This window comes from Carettochelys insculpta, chromosome 17 (assembly GCF_033958435.1).
Source record: "Carettochelys insculpta isolate YL-2023 chromosome 17, ASM3395843v1, whole genome shotgun sequence".
Classification (NCBI taxonomy): Eukaryota; Metazoa; Chordata; order Testudines; family Carettochelyidae; genus Carettochelys; species Carettochelys insculpta.
In genome coordinates this window covers 32851803-32866671 of record NC_134153.1, presented here as the reverse complement: position 1 = coordinate 32866671, position 14869 = coordinate 32851803, and the positions used below count along the sequence as shown (strand labels likewise).

General features: G+C 48.4%; 1 protein-coding gene and 1 long non-coding RNA gene across 2 annotated transcripts in view; one reads left to right on the top strand and one right to left on the bottom strand.

The window, feature by feature from the left end:
* Positions 1-14869, top strand: part of NFS1 (NFS1 cysteine desulfurase) — a 51569-nt gene that overhangs the window by 21633 nt on the left and 15067 nt on the right. Inside the window, exons 7-8 of the mRNA XM_075012194.1 lie at positions 4033-4167; positions 7754-7911. Of these exons, the coding sequence (XP_074868295.1) occupies positions 4033-4167; positions 7754-7911 (293 nt within the window). The remainder of the gene's footprint in view (positions 1-4032; positions 4168-7753; positions 7912-14869) is intronic.
* LOC142022408 (uncharacterized) overlaps positions 4182-14869 on the bottom strand; it is a 41878-nt gene continuing 31190 nt past the window's right edge. Inside the window, exon 3 of the long non-coding RNA XR_012647954.1 lies at positions 4182-5389. This is a non-coding gene — a long non-coding RNA (uncharacterized LOC142022408). The remainder of the gene's footprint in view (positions 5390-14869) is intronic.

The window sequence follows — 14869 nt, the reverse complement described above, 5'->3', positions numbered from 1 at the left end:
CTTTTTCCTAATGTCCAACCTAAACCTTCCTTGCTGCAGTTTGTCTATTGCCTCTTGCTCTATCCTCAGAGGCCAAGAAGAACAAGTTTTCTCCCTCCTCCTGAGGAAAACCGCTATCCTGTTTCCCCTCAACCTTCTCTTTTCCAAACTAAACAAGCCCAATTCTTTCAGCCTTTCTTCATAGGTCACATTCTGTAGACCTTTAATCATTCTTGTTGCTCTTTTCTGGACCCTCTCTAATTTCTCCACATCTTTCTTGAACTGTGGTGCCCAGAACTGGACACAATACTCCAGCTGAGGCTTAACCAGCGCAGAGTAGAGTGGAAGAATGGCTTCTCATGTCTTGTTCACAGCACACCTGTTAATGCATCCTAGAATCATGTTTGCTTTTTTTGCAATGTTGACTCATACTTGTGGTCCGCTATAACCCTTAGATCGCTTTCTGCTGTAGTCATTCCTCAACAGTCTCTCCCCATTCTGTATGTGTGAAACTTATTGTTCCTTCCCAAGTGGAGCATTTTGCATTTGTCCTTATTAAACTTCATCCTGTTTACCTCAGACCATTTCTCCAATTTATCCAGATCATTTTGAATTATGACCCTATCCTCCAAAGCAGTTGCAACCCCTCCCAGCTTGGTATCACCTGCAAGCTTAATAAGCATACTTCCTATGCCAATATCTAAATCGTTGATGAAGATATTGAACAGAACCAGTCCTAACACAGACCCCTGTGGAATCCCACTTGTTATACTTTTCCAGCAGGATTGAGAACCATTAAGAACTACTCTCTGAGTACGGTTATCCAGCCAGTTATGCACCCACCTTGTAGTAGCCTCATCTAAATTTTATTGGCCTAGTTTTTTTTATAAGAATATCATGTGAGACTGTATCAGATGCTTTACTAAAGTCTAGGTATACCACATCTACCGCTTCTCCTCTATCCACAAGGCTCATTATCCTATCAAAGAAAGCTATCAGATTGGTTTGACATGATTTGTTCTTTACAAATCCATGCTGGCTGTTTCCTATCACCTTACAAGTGCTTGCAGATGATTTCTTTAATTACCTGCTCCATTATCTTTACTGGCACTGAAGTTAAGATGACTGGCTTGTAGCTTCCTGGGTTATTCTTATGCCTCTTTTTATAGATGGGCACGATATTTGCCCTTTTCCAGTCTTCTGGAATCTCTCCTGTCTCCCATGATTTTCCAAAGGTGATAGATAAAGGCTCTGATATGTCCTCTATCAGCACCTTGAGTATTCTAGGATGCATTTCATCAGGCCCTGGTTACTTGCAGACATCTAGTTTTCCTAAGTGATTTTTAACTTGTTCTTTTTGTATTTCGACTTCTAACCTTACCCCTTTCCCACTAGCATTCACTATGTTGGGCATTCCTTCATCAGATTTCTCAGTGAAGACCGAAACAAAGAAGTCATTAACCATCTCTGCCATTTCCAAGTTCCCTGTTACTGTTTCTCCCTCCTCACTGAGCAGTGGCCCTACCCTGTCCCTGGTCTTCCTCTTGTTTCTAATATATTTATAAAAAGCCTTCTTGTTGCCCTTTATGCCTGTAGCTAGTTTGAGCTCATTGTGTGCCTTAGCCTTTCTAATCTTGCTTTCTTGTGTTGTTTGCCTATATTCATCCTTTGTAATTTGTCCTTGTTTCCATTTTTTTGTGATTCCTTTTTTATTTTGAGATCATGCAAGATGATCTGGTTAAGCCAAGGCAATCTTTTGCCATATTTTCTGTCCTTCCTATGCAGTGGGATAGCTTGCTTTTGGGCCCTTAATAATGTCCCTTTGAAAAACTGCCAACTCTCCTCAGCTGTTTTTCCCCTCAGTTTTGCTTCCCATGGGACCTTATCTACCAGCTATCTTACCAAAATCTGCCCTCCTGAAATCCATTATCTCTATTTTGCTGTTTTCCCTTCTACCCTTCCTTAGAATTGTGAACGCTGTGATTTCATGATCACTTTCACCCAAGCTGCCTTCCACTTTCAAGTTCCTCCCTATTTGTTAAAATCAAATCTAAAACAGCTTCCCCCCGGTAGCTTTTTCAACCTTTTGGAATAAAAAATTGTCTCCAATGCAATCCAAGAGCTTACTGGATAGTCTGTGCCCCGCTGTATTAGTTTCCCAACATATATCTAGATAGTTGAAGTCCCCCATCACCACCAAATCCGGGGCCCTGCATGACTTTGTTAGTTGTTGGGGAAAAAAAAGCCTCATCCACCTCTTCCACCTGGCTAGGTGGCCTGTAGTAGACTCCTAGCAGGACATCACCCTTGTTTTTACCCCTCTTAGTCTAACCCAGAGACTCTCAACACGTCCATCTCCACCTCAGTCCAACCATGTACATTTTTAATCTATAAGGCAACACCTCCCCCTTCTTCCCTGTTTATCCTCGTAAGCAGGCTGTACCTTTCAATACCAACATTCCAATCGTGTATTATCCCACCAAGTTTTCGTGATGCCAACTATGTCATAGTTATATTTATTTACTAGCACTTCCAGTTCTTCCTGATTATTACCTATACTTCTTGCATTTGTATACAGGGATCTAAGATATTGATTTGATCTTGCCTCCCTGTTTTGCCCTGACCCTCTTTTTACTCTGACATTGGTGCCCATGCTGCCTCCCATTTCTGACCCATCTCCCAGGTTTCCATGTTCTCCACTTACCTGTGGGCTTTGCTCCCCTGCCCAATCGAACCTACATTGTATTTAGCTTTGCAGAGTATTCGTGGAGAGAGATCGCTTGACATGAGTGAGCTTACAACTTTGTTAGGGTTATATAATGTTGATGTGACATGTCATATATATTAATATGTGTATTATATATGAAATATACCTTGTCTCATATTACTAAAAAGGCAAATTGATGTAATACCAGGTGTAGTGAAACTGGGCCATAAGGAAGCTGTCCTTGTTTTGAAGGACCAGAAGTAATTCACCGGTCTGTCTTGTCTGAGACCTGTTTTGATGATTGTTTTGCTGTCTCAAACAATGTCTTCTCAAATCATTTGAAAATGTAAATCAAAACTGTCTCATATTTTTAACAGGCAGTTGTTCCAATCATGTAGCCTTATAATGAGAGTGAGGTGCACTGTTTTCTCCTCCTACCTGGCTTTTGCAATGTAAAGCATAGCTTCACTACTGGCACCCAAAATTAGTGCTCGTTCAGGATAATGTGAAATACATACATTCTGTGTTGGAGAATTCTCAGGAACTGTTGTGCAAAATGAGGCCAAGAAGCAAGTCAGCTGCGGCTCAAATGAGAATTTACAATGATCTGGTACAGAAAAAAGTTTATGGTTGGTCACTGTGTCCAAAGGCTCATCATGCCGTAAGTTGGTAATAGTTTCTCTCTCTGTGAATATGATGCAACTACAGTTGCAATCTGTGCCTTTTCTTCATTTAAAAAAAAAAAAAAAAAAAAAAATTGAGGTGCTATTACTCAGCTGCTCCCTGCCCCCAGCCAATCCCATGGTTGGGGCTGCAAGGTGCTGGTACTCAGTACTTGCAAGTACCAGCATAAAAAGAGCAACAGTTGTATTATTGCTTGATTCTGGGCATGAGAAAATTACTATCAATCTGAAGAAAGTTTAGAGAAGAGCAGCCACCATGAGGTGGAAGCTGAGAGTATAGTCTTTTTTTTTTTTTTTTTTTTTTTTTTTAAAAGAAAGAATAAAAGGCAAGCTTTGCCAATTTAACTAAACAAAAATGCAATGGGGAATGCATCATAAATATACAGATACTTGATAAATATGAACAGCAAAGAAGGAGGGGAATTATATTAGCCTAATACCTGGCATGGCATTAAGATAAAATGGAATTAAGAAATGGAAAATCAAGGTGGACTACAATGAGAATTTCCAAAGGCAGATTTGCTACATTGTGAAAGAACTTTCCCAGGGGAAGTGATAGCCTTCATCACTTAAGACAAAAGAGTAAACTTGGTGTGTTAACGCATTTAATGAGTTAAGTAACCCACTTTCTTGTCTCTTGCTGTTGTGGTGTTCTGCTACCAGGTCAGATCTGCAGCTCTCGTAAGGTTTTCTTCCACACGGATGCTGCGCAGGCAGTTGGAAAAATTCCCATGGATGTTAATGCTATGAAAATTGACCTAATGAGCATCAGCGGCCATAAAATCTATGGTCCAAAAGGTGATTGATTGATTGATTGATTTTTTTTTTTTGTTTTGTTTTTGTTTTGTTTTTCTAAGGAAATGTTTCCAGGCTTGTCTTAGGGTCACTTTGTTTCAGCACAAACAATAAGAAGTCCTTTGGCAACTTACGGACTTAACAGATATATTGGAGCATAAGCTTTTGTGGGCAAAGACCCACTTTCTCAGATGTTAGTCTGTAAGGTGCCACAGGGCTTCTTGTTTTTGCAGATGCAGACTAACACAGCTCTACCCCCTCTGATATTTGTTTCAGCAAGTAGTCTGAATTGTTGAGATAACTAATAAGTTATCATTCTTCATATGTCTTAATTCTTTTCTAGACTGAATAAAGTTTTTCATTAATCATTTAGCCAATTATAGCATAAGTTGGTTATGTATTCTTAAAAAAATATATGGAGAATACACATGTCATAGCACTGGAAAGGGACCTTGGGAGGTCATTGAGTCCAGTCCCCTGCCCTCTTGGCAGGACCAAGCACCATCCTTTTTTTTTTTTAAATGTTTGCTCCAGATCCCTAATGCGCCCCCTCAAGGATTGTATTCACAACCCTGGGTTTAGAGGCCAATGCTCAAACCGCTGAGCTCTCTCCACCCCCCCATATTATTATTATTATTATTATTATGGGTTATTTTTAAATCAAAAGAAGCAAAATTTTCCAAATGTCATGTGACTAGCATGAAGTCTCTGGACAGAGCAGTTGTGTGCTGATGCCTGTGTGCCTCCTTTCTGCCCTGGCCTTGATCCATGATCTCTTTCTGCTGTGGGGAAGCAGTTTCTGTCAGTGCACAGTACCTCCCCCTTCACCTGCTCTAGTGATATTAGCAAGAGTTCGACTGTAGAAAGCGGATTTCTTTGTGACAACAGTACTGTGCTGAGAGCCCATTCAGGCAGTGCTGCCAAACCTCCTGTGGGCACCTGGTTCAGGCATGTGCACCACCAAGCACATGGCAGGCTGAAAGATTTGGCAGTGTTAGCTGCTCATGTTGCAGCACCTCTTGGTGTTATGACATGCTGGCAGAGAGCTCTGAGGCTCCCTGGAGAGATGATTTTCCCCATCTCCGTTGCTTGGAGGCAGGGGTCTGGTGTAGGTTCTACATTGCCTCTGGTTTCATAGGAAGTACTTTGTTGTTATTCCACAGCTTCCTCCATGAATACATGCACCATTTCTGAAAAACTGGTTTAGGTTCTGCAGCAAGCGGCCCTACAGAAGTAGGTGAGAAAAAGATGTCAGATAAGTGACAGTAGCTTTGGAGTTGACAATGTTGTAAAGCGGAGGTGGGGAACCCCCAGACTGTGGCTTGTTTGGATCTGGCCCCCAAGGTTCCCGGTTCCACTCCCCAGCATCTGGCCCACGGCAGAGCAGGTGGATAGGTAACCCAAGCCTCGTGGGCCAGATCTGGTCCATGGGCTCTGCTGGGTGCAGGTAGGAAGCAGTGGTACCACCACTGGTGTCATCGCTCCTGCTCCTCTTACTCTGGCTGGTAGCCTGTTCCTGTACCTTCCCTCCTGCCCAGACCCCCATCTCCAGCTCACTCCTGACTCCCCTATCCCCCCACTGCTCACAACCCACTTATTGCCCCTCACCTCCTACCCAGATGCTCCAACCCCAGCCCACTCCTGCACCCTCCCTCCCAGACCCCACACCTTCTCCTTGGCAGCCCCCTCCCACACACTGAATGCTGAACCCTCCATTTTAGGTCCACCCTGAGCCCCCAGAAGAGTTAATCTGGCCTGGGGAAGCTTGAACCTCAGTTCCCCCTGTGGTGCTGCAGTGTGAGGGGAGTAAGGTGTCTCAATGGGTCACATCAGTGAAGATTTATAGGTGTTTTTTTTTTTACTTCCCACTTTTATGTGGCCCTGACTGGTTTTTCTGTGAGTCACTTATCCCTGACACACACAAGCTTCCCCAGCCCTGCTGTAAAGCGTCAATGTGATAGGGCAAGTGTAGGGTGACCATGTCTCCTGGTCCCAAATATGATTTGTTGTATTAGCATGAGTATTGTTATCAAGACAAATGCCAGAATGTTTGGGTTTTTTTTGGAACAGTGTTACACTGTTCACTCCTATTTATTTAGTTTATGGTCCACTATGACCCATGTGGTGACAGGTATCTGAGGGGTAGCTGTGTTAATCTGTATCTGCAAAAACAACAAGTCCTGTGACACCTTATAGACGGACAGAATTTTTGGAGCACAAGGTTTCATGGGCAAAGAACCACTTTGTCACACCGCATCTGATAAAGAAGGTCTTTCCCCAGAAAATCTTTTGCTCCACTGTGTCTTAGGCTAAAAGGTGCCACAGGACTTATCATAGTTTTTATGACCTTTATATCCCTCTCTGTGGTACTCCTTCCTTGACAGTCCTTTCCCATTTTATATGTATGTAATTCGGGATTGGGGAACCCCTGACCCTTGGCTTGCATGATCTGGCCCCCAAGGCGTGGGACTGCCCGCCACAGAAACTGGCCTGTGGGCTGTGCTAGAAGATGGGGGGCAGGAAGCAACTCCAGGCTCCATATGTCCCTTCCTGTGCCTGCTGTTCCTCCTCCTACCCCAGCTAGGGGAATAGAAGGTGCTGCCTGCAGAAAGGCTTCCTGGCTGCTCTGATTGGTCTTCACCTTTTTGGTGAAAACTGAATCAAAAAAGGCTTTTGGCACTTCTCCCATTTCCGCATTTTCTGTTATTGTCTTTGCCCCTTCCCTGAGTAAGACACTTACCCTGTCTGTGGCCCTCCTCTTGCTTCTCATCTATAATTTGAACCTCTGGATGGCTAAAGTGTAGTGCCTAACCTCCCTGGGTATGAATGAAATTTGAGGAAGAATGCAGGTGGGCTACTAGCTTGATGGAAACAGAAACCAGAGGCCGTTTGAGATTGGGATTAGGGTGCATGACTATTTCCGCCTTATGGAATATGGCGTACGGAGGATCTGCCATCAGACCTGTATCTTGCTAACTCTGGACTATTGTTGTGGGGGTGCTGGCTACACAGAGATGGTAAGGACAGGTCCAGTGTGAGGAGAGAGATGAGATGTAGCAACATACACATTAAACAGTCAGACTTTTCTTCAGATACACTTCAAGACACAAGCAATAGAGGATCATCTCAGGCTTACTCCCTCCTTAGTTGACCAGATAAGGTATGTCTTCCTCTTTATTAGGGAGCAGGTCTGTCTAATCTAAAGGCTTCCTGCTTTCCGACAGCATCTTTTGAACACTAGCAGATGGCTCTTCATCTACTGATCCCAGAGTGGGGAAGGTAATTAGTGTGGTATTGGGGGTGTTGTACTGTGAGCACACTGAACCTTGTGTTGCTAAAGCAAACTGTGGAGAGGTTGATACTTTCTCAGATACTCAGAACCATGCTGGAGGGGAAAGTTGTGGGGAGGAGCAGCTTCAATGGACAAGGATGCTCCTCCCTACACCCTGCTCCCCCCCCCAACAGGGACACAGATGAGCAGTTCTCAGAGGGGAAGGAAGGTGGCTGTCCTTTGTAGTAATTACAAAACTAGATAGGAACTGCATGTGCCCAGCTTCCTTGGGTGTTGTTTTTTTTCCCTCTCCTGCAGGAGTTGGTGCCATCTATATTCGCCGGCGACCCCGGGTGAGGTTGGAAGCCTTACAGAGTGGGGGAGGCCAGGAGAGAGGAATGCGATCAGGGACTGTGCCTACACCATTAGCAGTTGGCCTTGGAGCAGCATGTGAAGTGGCTCAACAAGAGATGGAGGTATATGGATAGCATTTCTCTTTCATGTTCCTATATTATAGTACATGACATGTTATTCAATTCTTTTGTGCTATGCATTGGCCCTTTAATGCAGCCACATTTCCCTCCAGAGAAGTCCTCTGCCAGTGTGTACAACTGCAACACTGGGAGGCTGGAGTCCTCTGAGCTCCACACACAACAGTGAGGATCTCTTGGTGAAGATTTGAATGAGGCCCCAGAAGATTTCCCAGTGGGTTGATACGATAGAAATCTGCAGATCATGACTGGTGCAGAGAAAGTGAACAAAGAAGTGCTATTTACTCCTAGTATAAGAACAGAAGTATTTCTTCACGTAATTCACAGTTAGCCCATGGAACTCCTTGCCAGGCAATGTGAAGGCCAAGAATCACACAGACTATGTCTACACTATAGTTTTATTCCCAAAGAAGATATTCAATGGCTGTTTTTAGTATCTTCTTTCAAAATAACATGTCCACACAAAAATGCGTCTCAAAAGAGCACCTACCTATTTTGAAATAGGATTCTGGGTCCATAGCTCTATTTTGAAATAGTGCTATTGGAGCCCATTATGGGTAATTTTGAAATAGCGCTATTCCGTGTCTCAACAGCAAGTATTTTGAAATAGAAGTTTTAAAATAAGTGCTATTCTTCTCACTTTGAGGGTTACCAATTTCGAAATAATGCACCTGCTATTTCAAAATTATTTTGCAATATGTGTGTGTAGTCTAGATTCCTGTGAGTCATCTTGAAATTACTACTGTTATTTTGAAATAACTGTGTCGTATAGACATAGTCACAGAGAGAATAAGTTTAAAAAAAGAGCTAGATAAATTCATACAGGATAGGTCCACCCATGCCTCTTAGAAAAGATGACCAGAGATGGTGGAAATGGGCAACAGGGGAGGGACCACTTGATGATTAGCTGTTCTTCTTCGAGTGTCCCCGTGGGTGCTCCACATTAGGTGTCGGGTTCGCCCGGCGCCGCAGATCGGATCTTCCAAGCAGTTTCTGCCGGACCGCGCATGCGCCAGTGCGCGCCGCGCTCCCGGCCATGTGCGTGATCCGGTCCCCGCCAGTTCCTCTTAACCGCCGTCGGCTGCAGACGGAATCCAACTAGGCTAAGGCCAAGTAGCGTATTCAACGACTTTATCTGTTTTTCTTTAAAGTTTTTTTCAGGCACTTAGGCTACTATAAGCTAGCTGGTTGTTATTTTGTTAAAAAAAAAAAAAAAAAAAAAAACAACAACGAACAAGCTACGAGAGGGACAGCTCAGCCAGTCCCAGTAACAAGCGCCGGAGGCCAGGAGCTAGGGCCATCAGCCCTCCTGCTAAGGCAGGCCATCGGATGGGGAAAACGGCACAAAGAAGGTGCTAAGTACCCACTTAAAAACTCAAAGACTCACCAACAATGTCCTCTTCAGGCTTTAAAAAAAACGTGAGTCCTGCCGAGAGGCGATGCCAGTGTCCGATGGGCACAGTCTATGCATAAGGTGCCTGGGGGAGTCCCATGTGGCACAGAAATGCGCCTTCTGCGCTAAATTAACAACCAGAGCATGGAGGGACAGGGAGATGAGGATAAAAATGCTGCTTCTTGATAAGGCCCTCCAGCCAGAAGCACCGGAGCGGCCGCAGCAGGAGGGACCCTCCGGGGCCCTTAAAAGGAAAGCTGCCTCCCTCACTCCATCAGCGCAGAAACGGAGGAAAGTATCTCCAGCCCGATCCCTGCCAGCAGCAACAGCGAACGGGACGGGAGGAGCAAGCAGCCCCCAGCCGCAGCAACAGCTGATCGGCGGCGGCACGGAGAGCCACGTGGAAGCGGCTCAGTCTCCGATAATCAGCCAGCCGCCCCGCACCGCAGGCAGGGCGGCGGCTAAACAAGCGCCGGTACCGGCGGCACCGTGGGCAGCGGCACCGACCCCCGGGGAACCGGCGGTGCAGAGCGCGCAGGCACGCAGCCTGCCGGCACTGGAGGACACCGCACGTGCGGCACCGCCCTTGAGCGTGCCGAGCTCGGTGCGGACGCCGGAATCCCCTGTATGCCCCCCAGCCCGATCCCTGCCGGCAGCAACAGCGAGCGGGACGGGAGGAGCGAGCAGCCCCCAGCCGCAGCAACAGCTGATCGGCGGCGGCACGGAGAGCCACGTGCAAGCGGCTCAGCCTCCGATAATCAGCCAGCCACCCCGCACCGCAGGCAGGGCGGCGGCTAAACAAGCGCCGGTACCACCGACCCCCGGAAAACCGGCGGTGCAGAGCGCGCAGGCACGCAGCCTGCCGGCACCGAAGGACACCGCACGTGCGGCACCGCCTTCGAGTGTGCCGAGCTCGGTGCGGACGGGGCCGGGATCCCCTGTATGTCAGGGGCGGAGTTACCTCCTCAAGGGAGGGGGAAGACTGCACACAAGAGGGGGCATTGCAGCCCCTCTCCGCACAGGGCTGTGGAGTTGCTTTCTCACAGCCCTCCGCTATGTTGCAGACTCCAACTAGAAGGCAGGGGTCGTCCCCCCCAGCCTACCCGAAGCCCCCTTCTCCATTTCTGCAACCAGCCTCACCCTGGTTGGGACCATGCAGGGCATAGACACCATCGGCAATCTACTAGGGAAAAATCCCTACAAACGATCTCGTACCCCCGAGGGCAATTGCGACCGGGGACAGAGACTTAAGCATCTCAGGGGGGACTGGTTATGGAACCCCGAGATTCTTCCTCGCAAACCTCTAGTGAGAGGGTGTACCATCATCAGCAGGAACCGGAAGGGTCCAGAGAGACGTACCCCAGCGGTTCCTCGCTCTCCTCCCCGGATGAGGCTACGGCCCCGGGGGACGTCCATCCTCCGGACGATCTCAAACAGTTCCAAGAGCTGTTTTACGAGGGTGGCCTTCACGCAAGGCATCCAGACAGCAAAGGTGCAAGAGCAACACCATAAGCTCCTCAAAAATCTGAGACCTCCGGCCTCCTCCAAAATAGCAATACCGCTGATGACGCAATCTTGGAGTCTACCACTATGATATGGCAGACTCCTGCGACTATTCCGCCTGTCCACAAGAGAGCGAAAAAAAAAAAAAAATACTTCGTGCCGACGAAGGGCATGGAGTTCCTGTTCAGCCACCCACAACCAAATTCTTTGGTGGTGGAGTCGTCGCAACGTGGGGGAACAGACAAACATGCCAAAAAGCTAAAGCGGTTGGGCAGAAAGGTCTACTCCTCCTCCACGCTACTGTTGCCAATGGCAAATTACGCAGCGCATCTAGCGAACCATAATTTCGACAACCACATTAGGTTAACCTCCCTCATGGACTCGCTTCCAGAGGGCACGAAACCAGTGCTCAAGGCCATCATCCGACCATTTTATAACCAGTGGCAAAGGATCACCACAGACAAATGGGTGCTGGAGATCATAGCCACGGGGTACGCCATCCCCTCCCAGTTGCTCCCACCGCCATGACCTCCACCCGGGGCCCCACCTCCAGGAGGCCTCCCATGTAGCGAGGCTCAAGCAGGAGGTAGACCATCTCATGCTTGTAGGGGCAGTGGAAAGAGTGCCGGAGCAACTGCAAGGGAGAGGGTTCTACTCGAGGTACTTCCTCACGGGGAGGTCCATCTTAGATTTTCGAGGCCTCACCGGTACCTGCGCACGCAACGCTTTCGGATGATCACAAACGCCTCCATCCTTACAGCACTGGACGATGGAGATTGGTTCGCAGCCCTCGACTTACAAGGTCCTACCGTTTGGGCTCTCCTCAGCCCCCAGAGTCTTCACCAAGACCTTGGCAGTGGTGTCAGCCTACCTGCACAGACAGGGGGTATTTATATTCCAGTATCTGGATGACTGCCTACTCAAAGGGGCCTCAAAGGAGGAGGTACTACGCATAATATGTGTCACAGCAGGCACGTTCTCTTCGCTCGGCCTGCTTATCAATCTGACAAAATCAAAGATAGACCCCACACAGGACATAGAGTTCGTAGGGGCACGCATAAATTCTATTACAGCGAGGGCGTATCTACCAGAGACTCGCTTTCGGGCCATCGGCTCCCTCGCTCAAGGCTTCACCTTCAGCCCTATGGTGCCGGTTCTGACGTGCTTACAGCCGCTGGGCCACATGGCAGCAGCGACGTTTCGTAGAACAGAACGCCAGGTTACACATGCGCAGCATGCAGCATTGGCTGGCGAGCGTATACAAACCGGCAGCACACACTGTTCACAGGATGGCGTCGCCCACAACAGAGGTGCGCAAATCCCTGCAATGGTGGGTAAACCCCGGGAACCTGCTAACAAGGGTACCCTTCCACCAACCACACGTATTGGTTTTTCTTACTACAGATGCCTCCCTCATAGGGTGGGGAGCACACATGGGCGAAGAGGTGACGCAAGGGCTGTGGTCCTCCATGGAGCAGTCACTGCACACAAATATACTGGAGCTCAGAGCAGTGTTCAACGCCTGCAGACACTTTCGAGACCAAATGAAAGGCAAGGTAGTCGGGATCAGTACAGACGATACCTCCACCATGTTTTATATAAATCGGCAAGGAGGAGCTCGGTCCCGTGCCTTATGTGTAGAAGCAGTCCGGTTGTGGAACTGCTGCATCGCCAACAATATAACCTTGAAAGCCTCGTACTTACCAGGCGCTCGCAATGTGAAGGCAGACCAGCTGAGCAGGCGTTTCGCACTCACGCACGAGTGGCAGATCCGTCCCGATGTGCTGCAACCGATTTTTCCACGCATGGGGTTTTTCCCCAGATAGACCTGTTTGCTACTCAGCACAACAAGAAGTGCCCACGATTCTGCTCCAGGGCAGGACTGGGACAGGGGTCCCTGAGGGACGCCTTCGCGATCTCATGGAGGGGCCCCCTGCTTTACGCTTTCCCTCCCACAGTGCTCATCCACAAAGTGTTGCAGAAAGCCAGGAGGGAAGGAACCTGAATGATCCCGATAGTCCCAACATGAGATCGACAGCAATGGTTCCCCCTACTCCTGCGCATGTCGGACCGGCCACCGATGTCCCCTCTGGTGCCTCTGGATCTGCTCACGCAAGCCCAGGGGTCCATAGTGCATCCGCACCCCCAAGGCCTGCGACTACAAACGTGGTTAATCCATGGCTCAGCTCCCTAGAGAGCACATGTATGGAGGAAGTGCAGCAAGTCCTAGAAAGTAGCAGGAGGACTTCCACCAGGAAGACCTACAAGCAGAAATGGACTCGCTTTACGGCATGGTGTTCTACCAAACAGCTAGCCCCCTTTCGGTGCCTATGGCTGTGATATTAGAGTATTTACTGGACCTCAAGAGAGGAGGACTCTCGCTATCCTCGTTTCAGGTCCACCTGGCCGCCATTTTGGCGTTCAGACACGAAGAGGAAGGGCACACGGTGTTCGCCCATCCCATGGTTACCAGGTTCTTCAAAGGGCTGGTAAGCCTATACCCCCCTCAGAAACCGCTTCCACCTCTGTGGAACTTGGACCTGGTGCTTAATGCGAAAAGGGGACCACCGTTCGAGCCTTTGGCCATGGTTTCCCTCTGCCTCCTTATGATGAAGACGACCTTTCTTCTCGCAATCACGTCAGCTCGCAGGGTGAGCGAGCTTGAAGCAGTTATGGCAGCGCCACCCTGCACTGGTTTTCCAAGGAGGCAGTAACCATACGGCTGCATCCAGTCCTTGTTCCTAAAGTTTCTTTCAGAGTTTCATACTAACGAACCTATTGTTTACCCTTGTTTATCCAAAGCCTCATAACTCTAACAAGGAGGCGCGCCTACACCTCCTGGACGTGAGGAAGCGCTAGCTTTCTATATGGACAGGACCAAGTCCTTCCAGAGAACGGATAGGCTCCTAGTCTCTATCGCTCCCAAATCAAAAGGAGAATGTCTCTCTTCGCAGAGAATCTCTAAGCACATCGTATCTTGCATAAAAATGTGCTACAAACTCAAAAAGACTCCTTTACTGGCCACGCCCAGGGCTCATTCCACTAGGGCGGTGGCAGCATCAACAGCCTTTTTTCAAGGGCGTTGCGCTAAAAGACATTTGCAGAGTGGCGACCTGGTCATCCTGTGATACCTTCGCCAAACATTACGCCCTTCACAGGGTATTCCAAGAGGATACCCGTCTCTCGGCAGCGGTCCTCTCGGGGACAAGCTGCACATAATCCGATTACCCACCTCCTATGTTGGGTTACTGCTGGGTAGTCACCTATTGTGGAGCACCCACGGGGACACTCGAAGAAGAAAGAAAGGTTACTCACCGTAGTAACGGTGGTTCTTCGAGATGTGTCCCCGTGGGTGCTCCACTACCCGCCCATCCTCCCCGCTCCGGATCTCTGTTTAGTGTTTTGCAGGAGCATCCGAGGCGGTTGGTCAAGGAACTGGCGGGGACCGGATCGCGCACATGGCCGGGAGCGCACGGGGGAGTGGCGCGCACCGGCGCATGCGCGGTCCGGCAGAAACTGCTTGGAAGATCCGATCTGCGGCGCCGGGCGAGCCCGACACCTAATGTGGAGCACCCACGGGGACACATCTCGAAGAACCACCGTTACTACGGTGAGTAACCTTTCTTTCTGTTCATTCCCTCTGGTGTACATGTCCAGTGTCCTGTCTTCTGACAGTGACAATGCCATTTGATATGCTCTAGCATGGTCGTATTGATGTTCTTAAGTGGCAAGCTCCACTAATTTACATTTTAAAATCCTTGGGTGTTCCGCTGACAGGTTAACAATCCTTTAGCCTGCTGCATCCAGCCCTTCCCACAGCTTAGTCTTTCTTCGTCAGGTGTTTCCAAGAGTCTCTTTGGGTGGGTTCCCATGCCTGTCAGTGGAGAACCACTGGTATCCCAAGATGCACTCCAGCACCAAGTGACCTGGGCACATGTCCCTATAGAGTCACCACAGCCATTACTTGGAAACTGTTTGTAGTGTTCTCAGGAAGGCTTCTCCAATTCAGGAAGAGAAGTTTTCTTCCAAGGCTTGTTGTTCTCTATA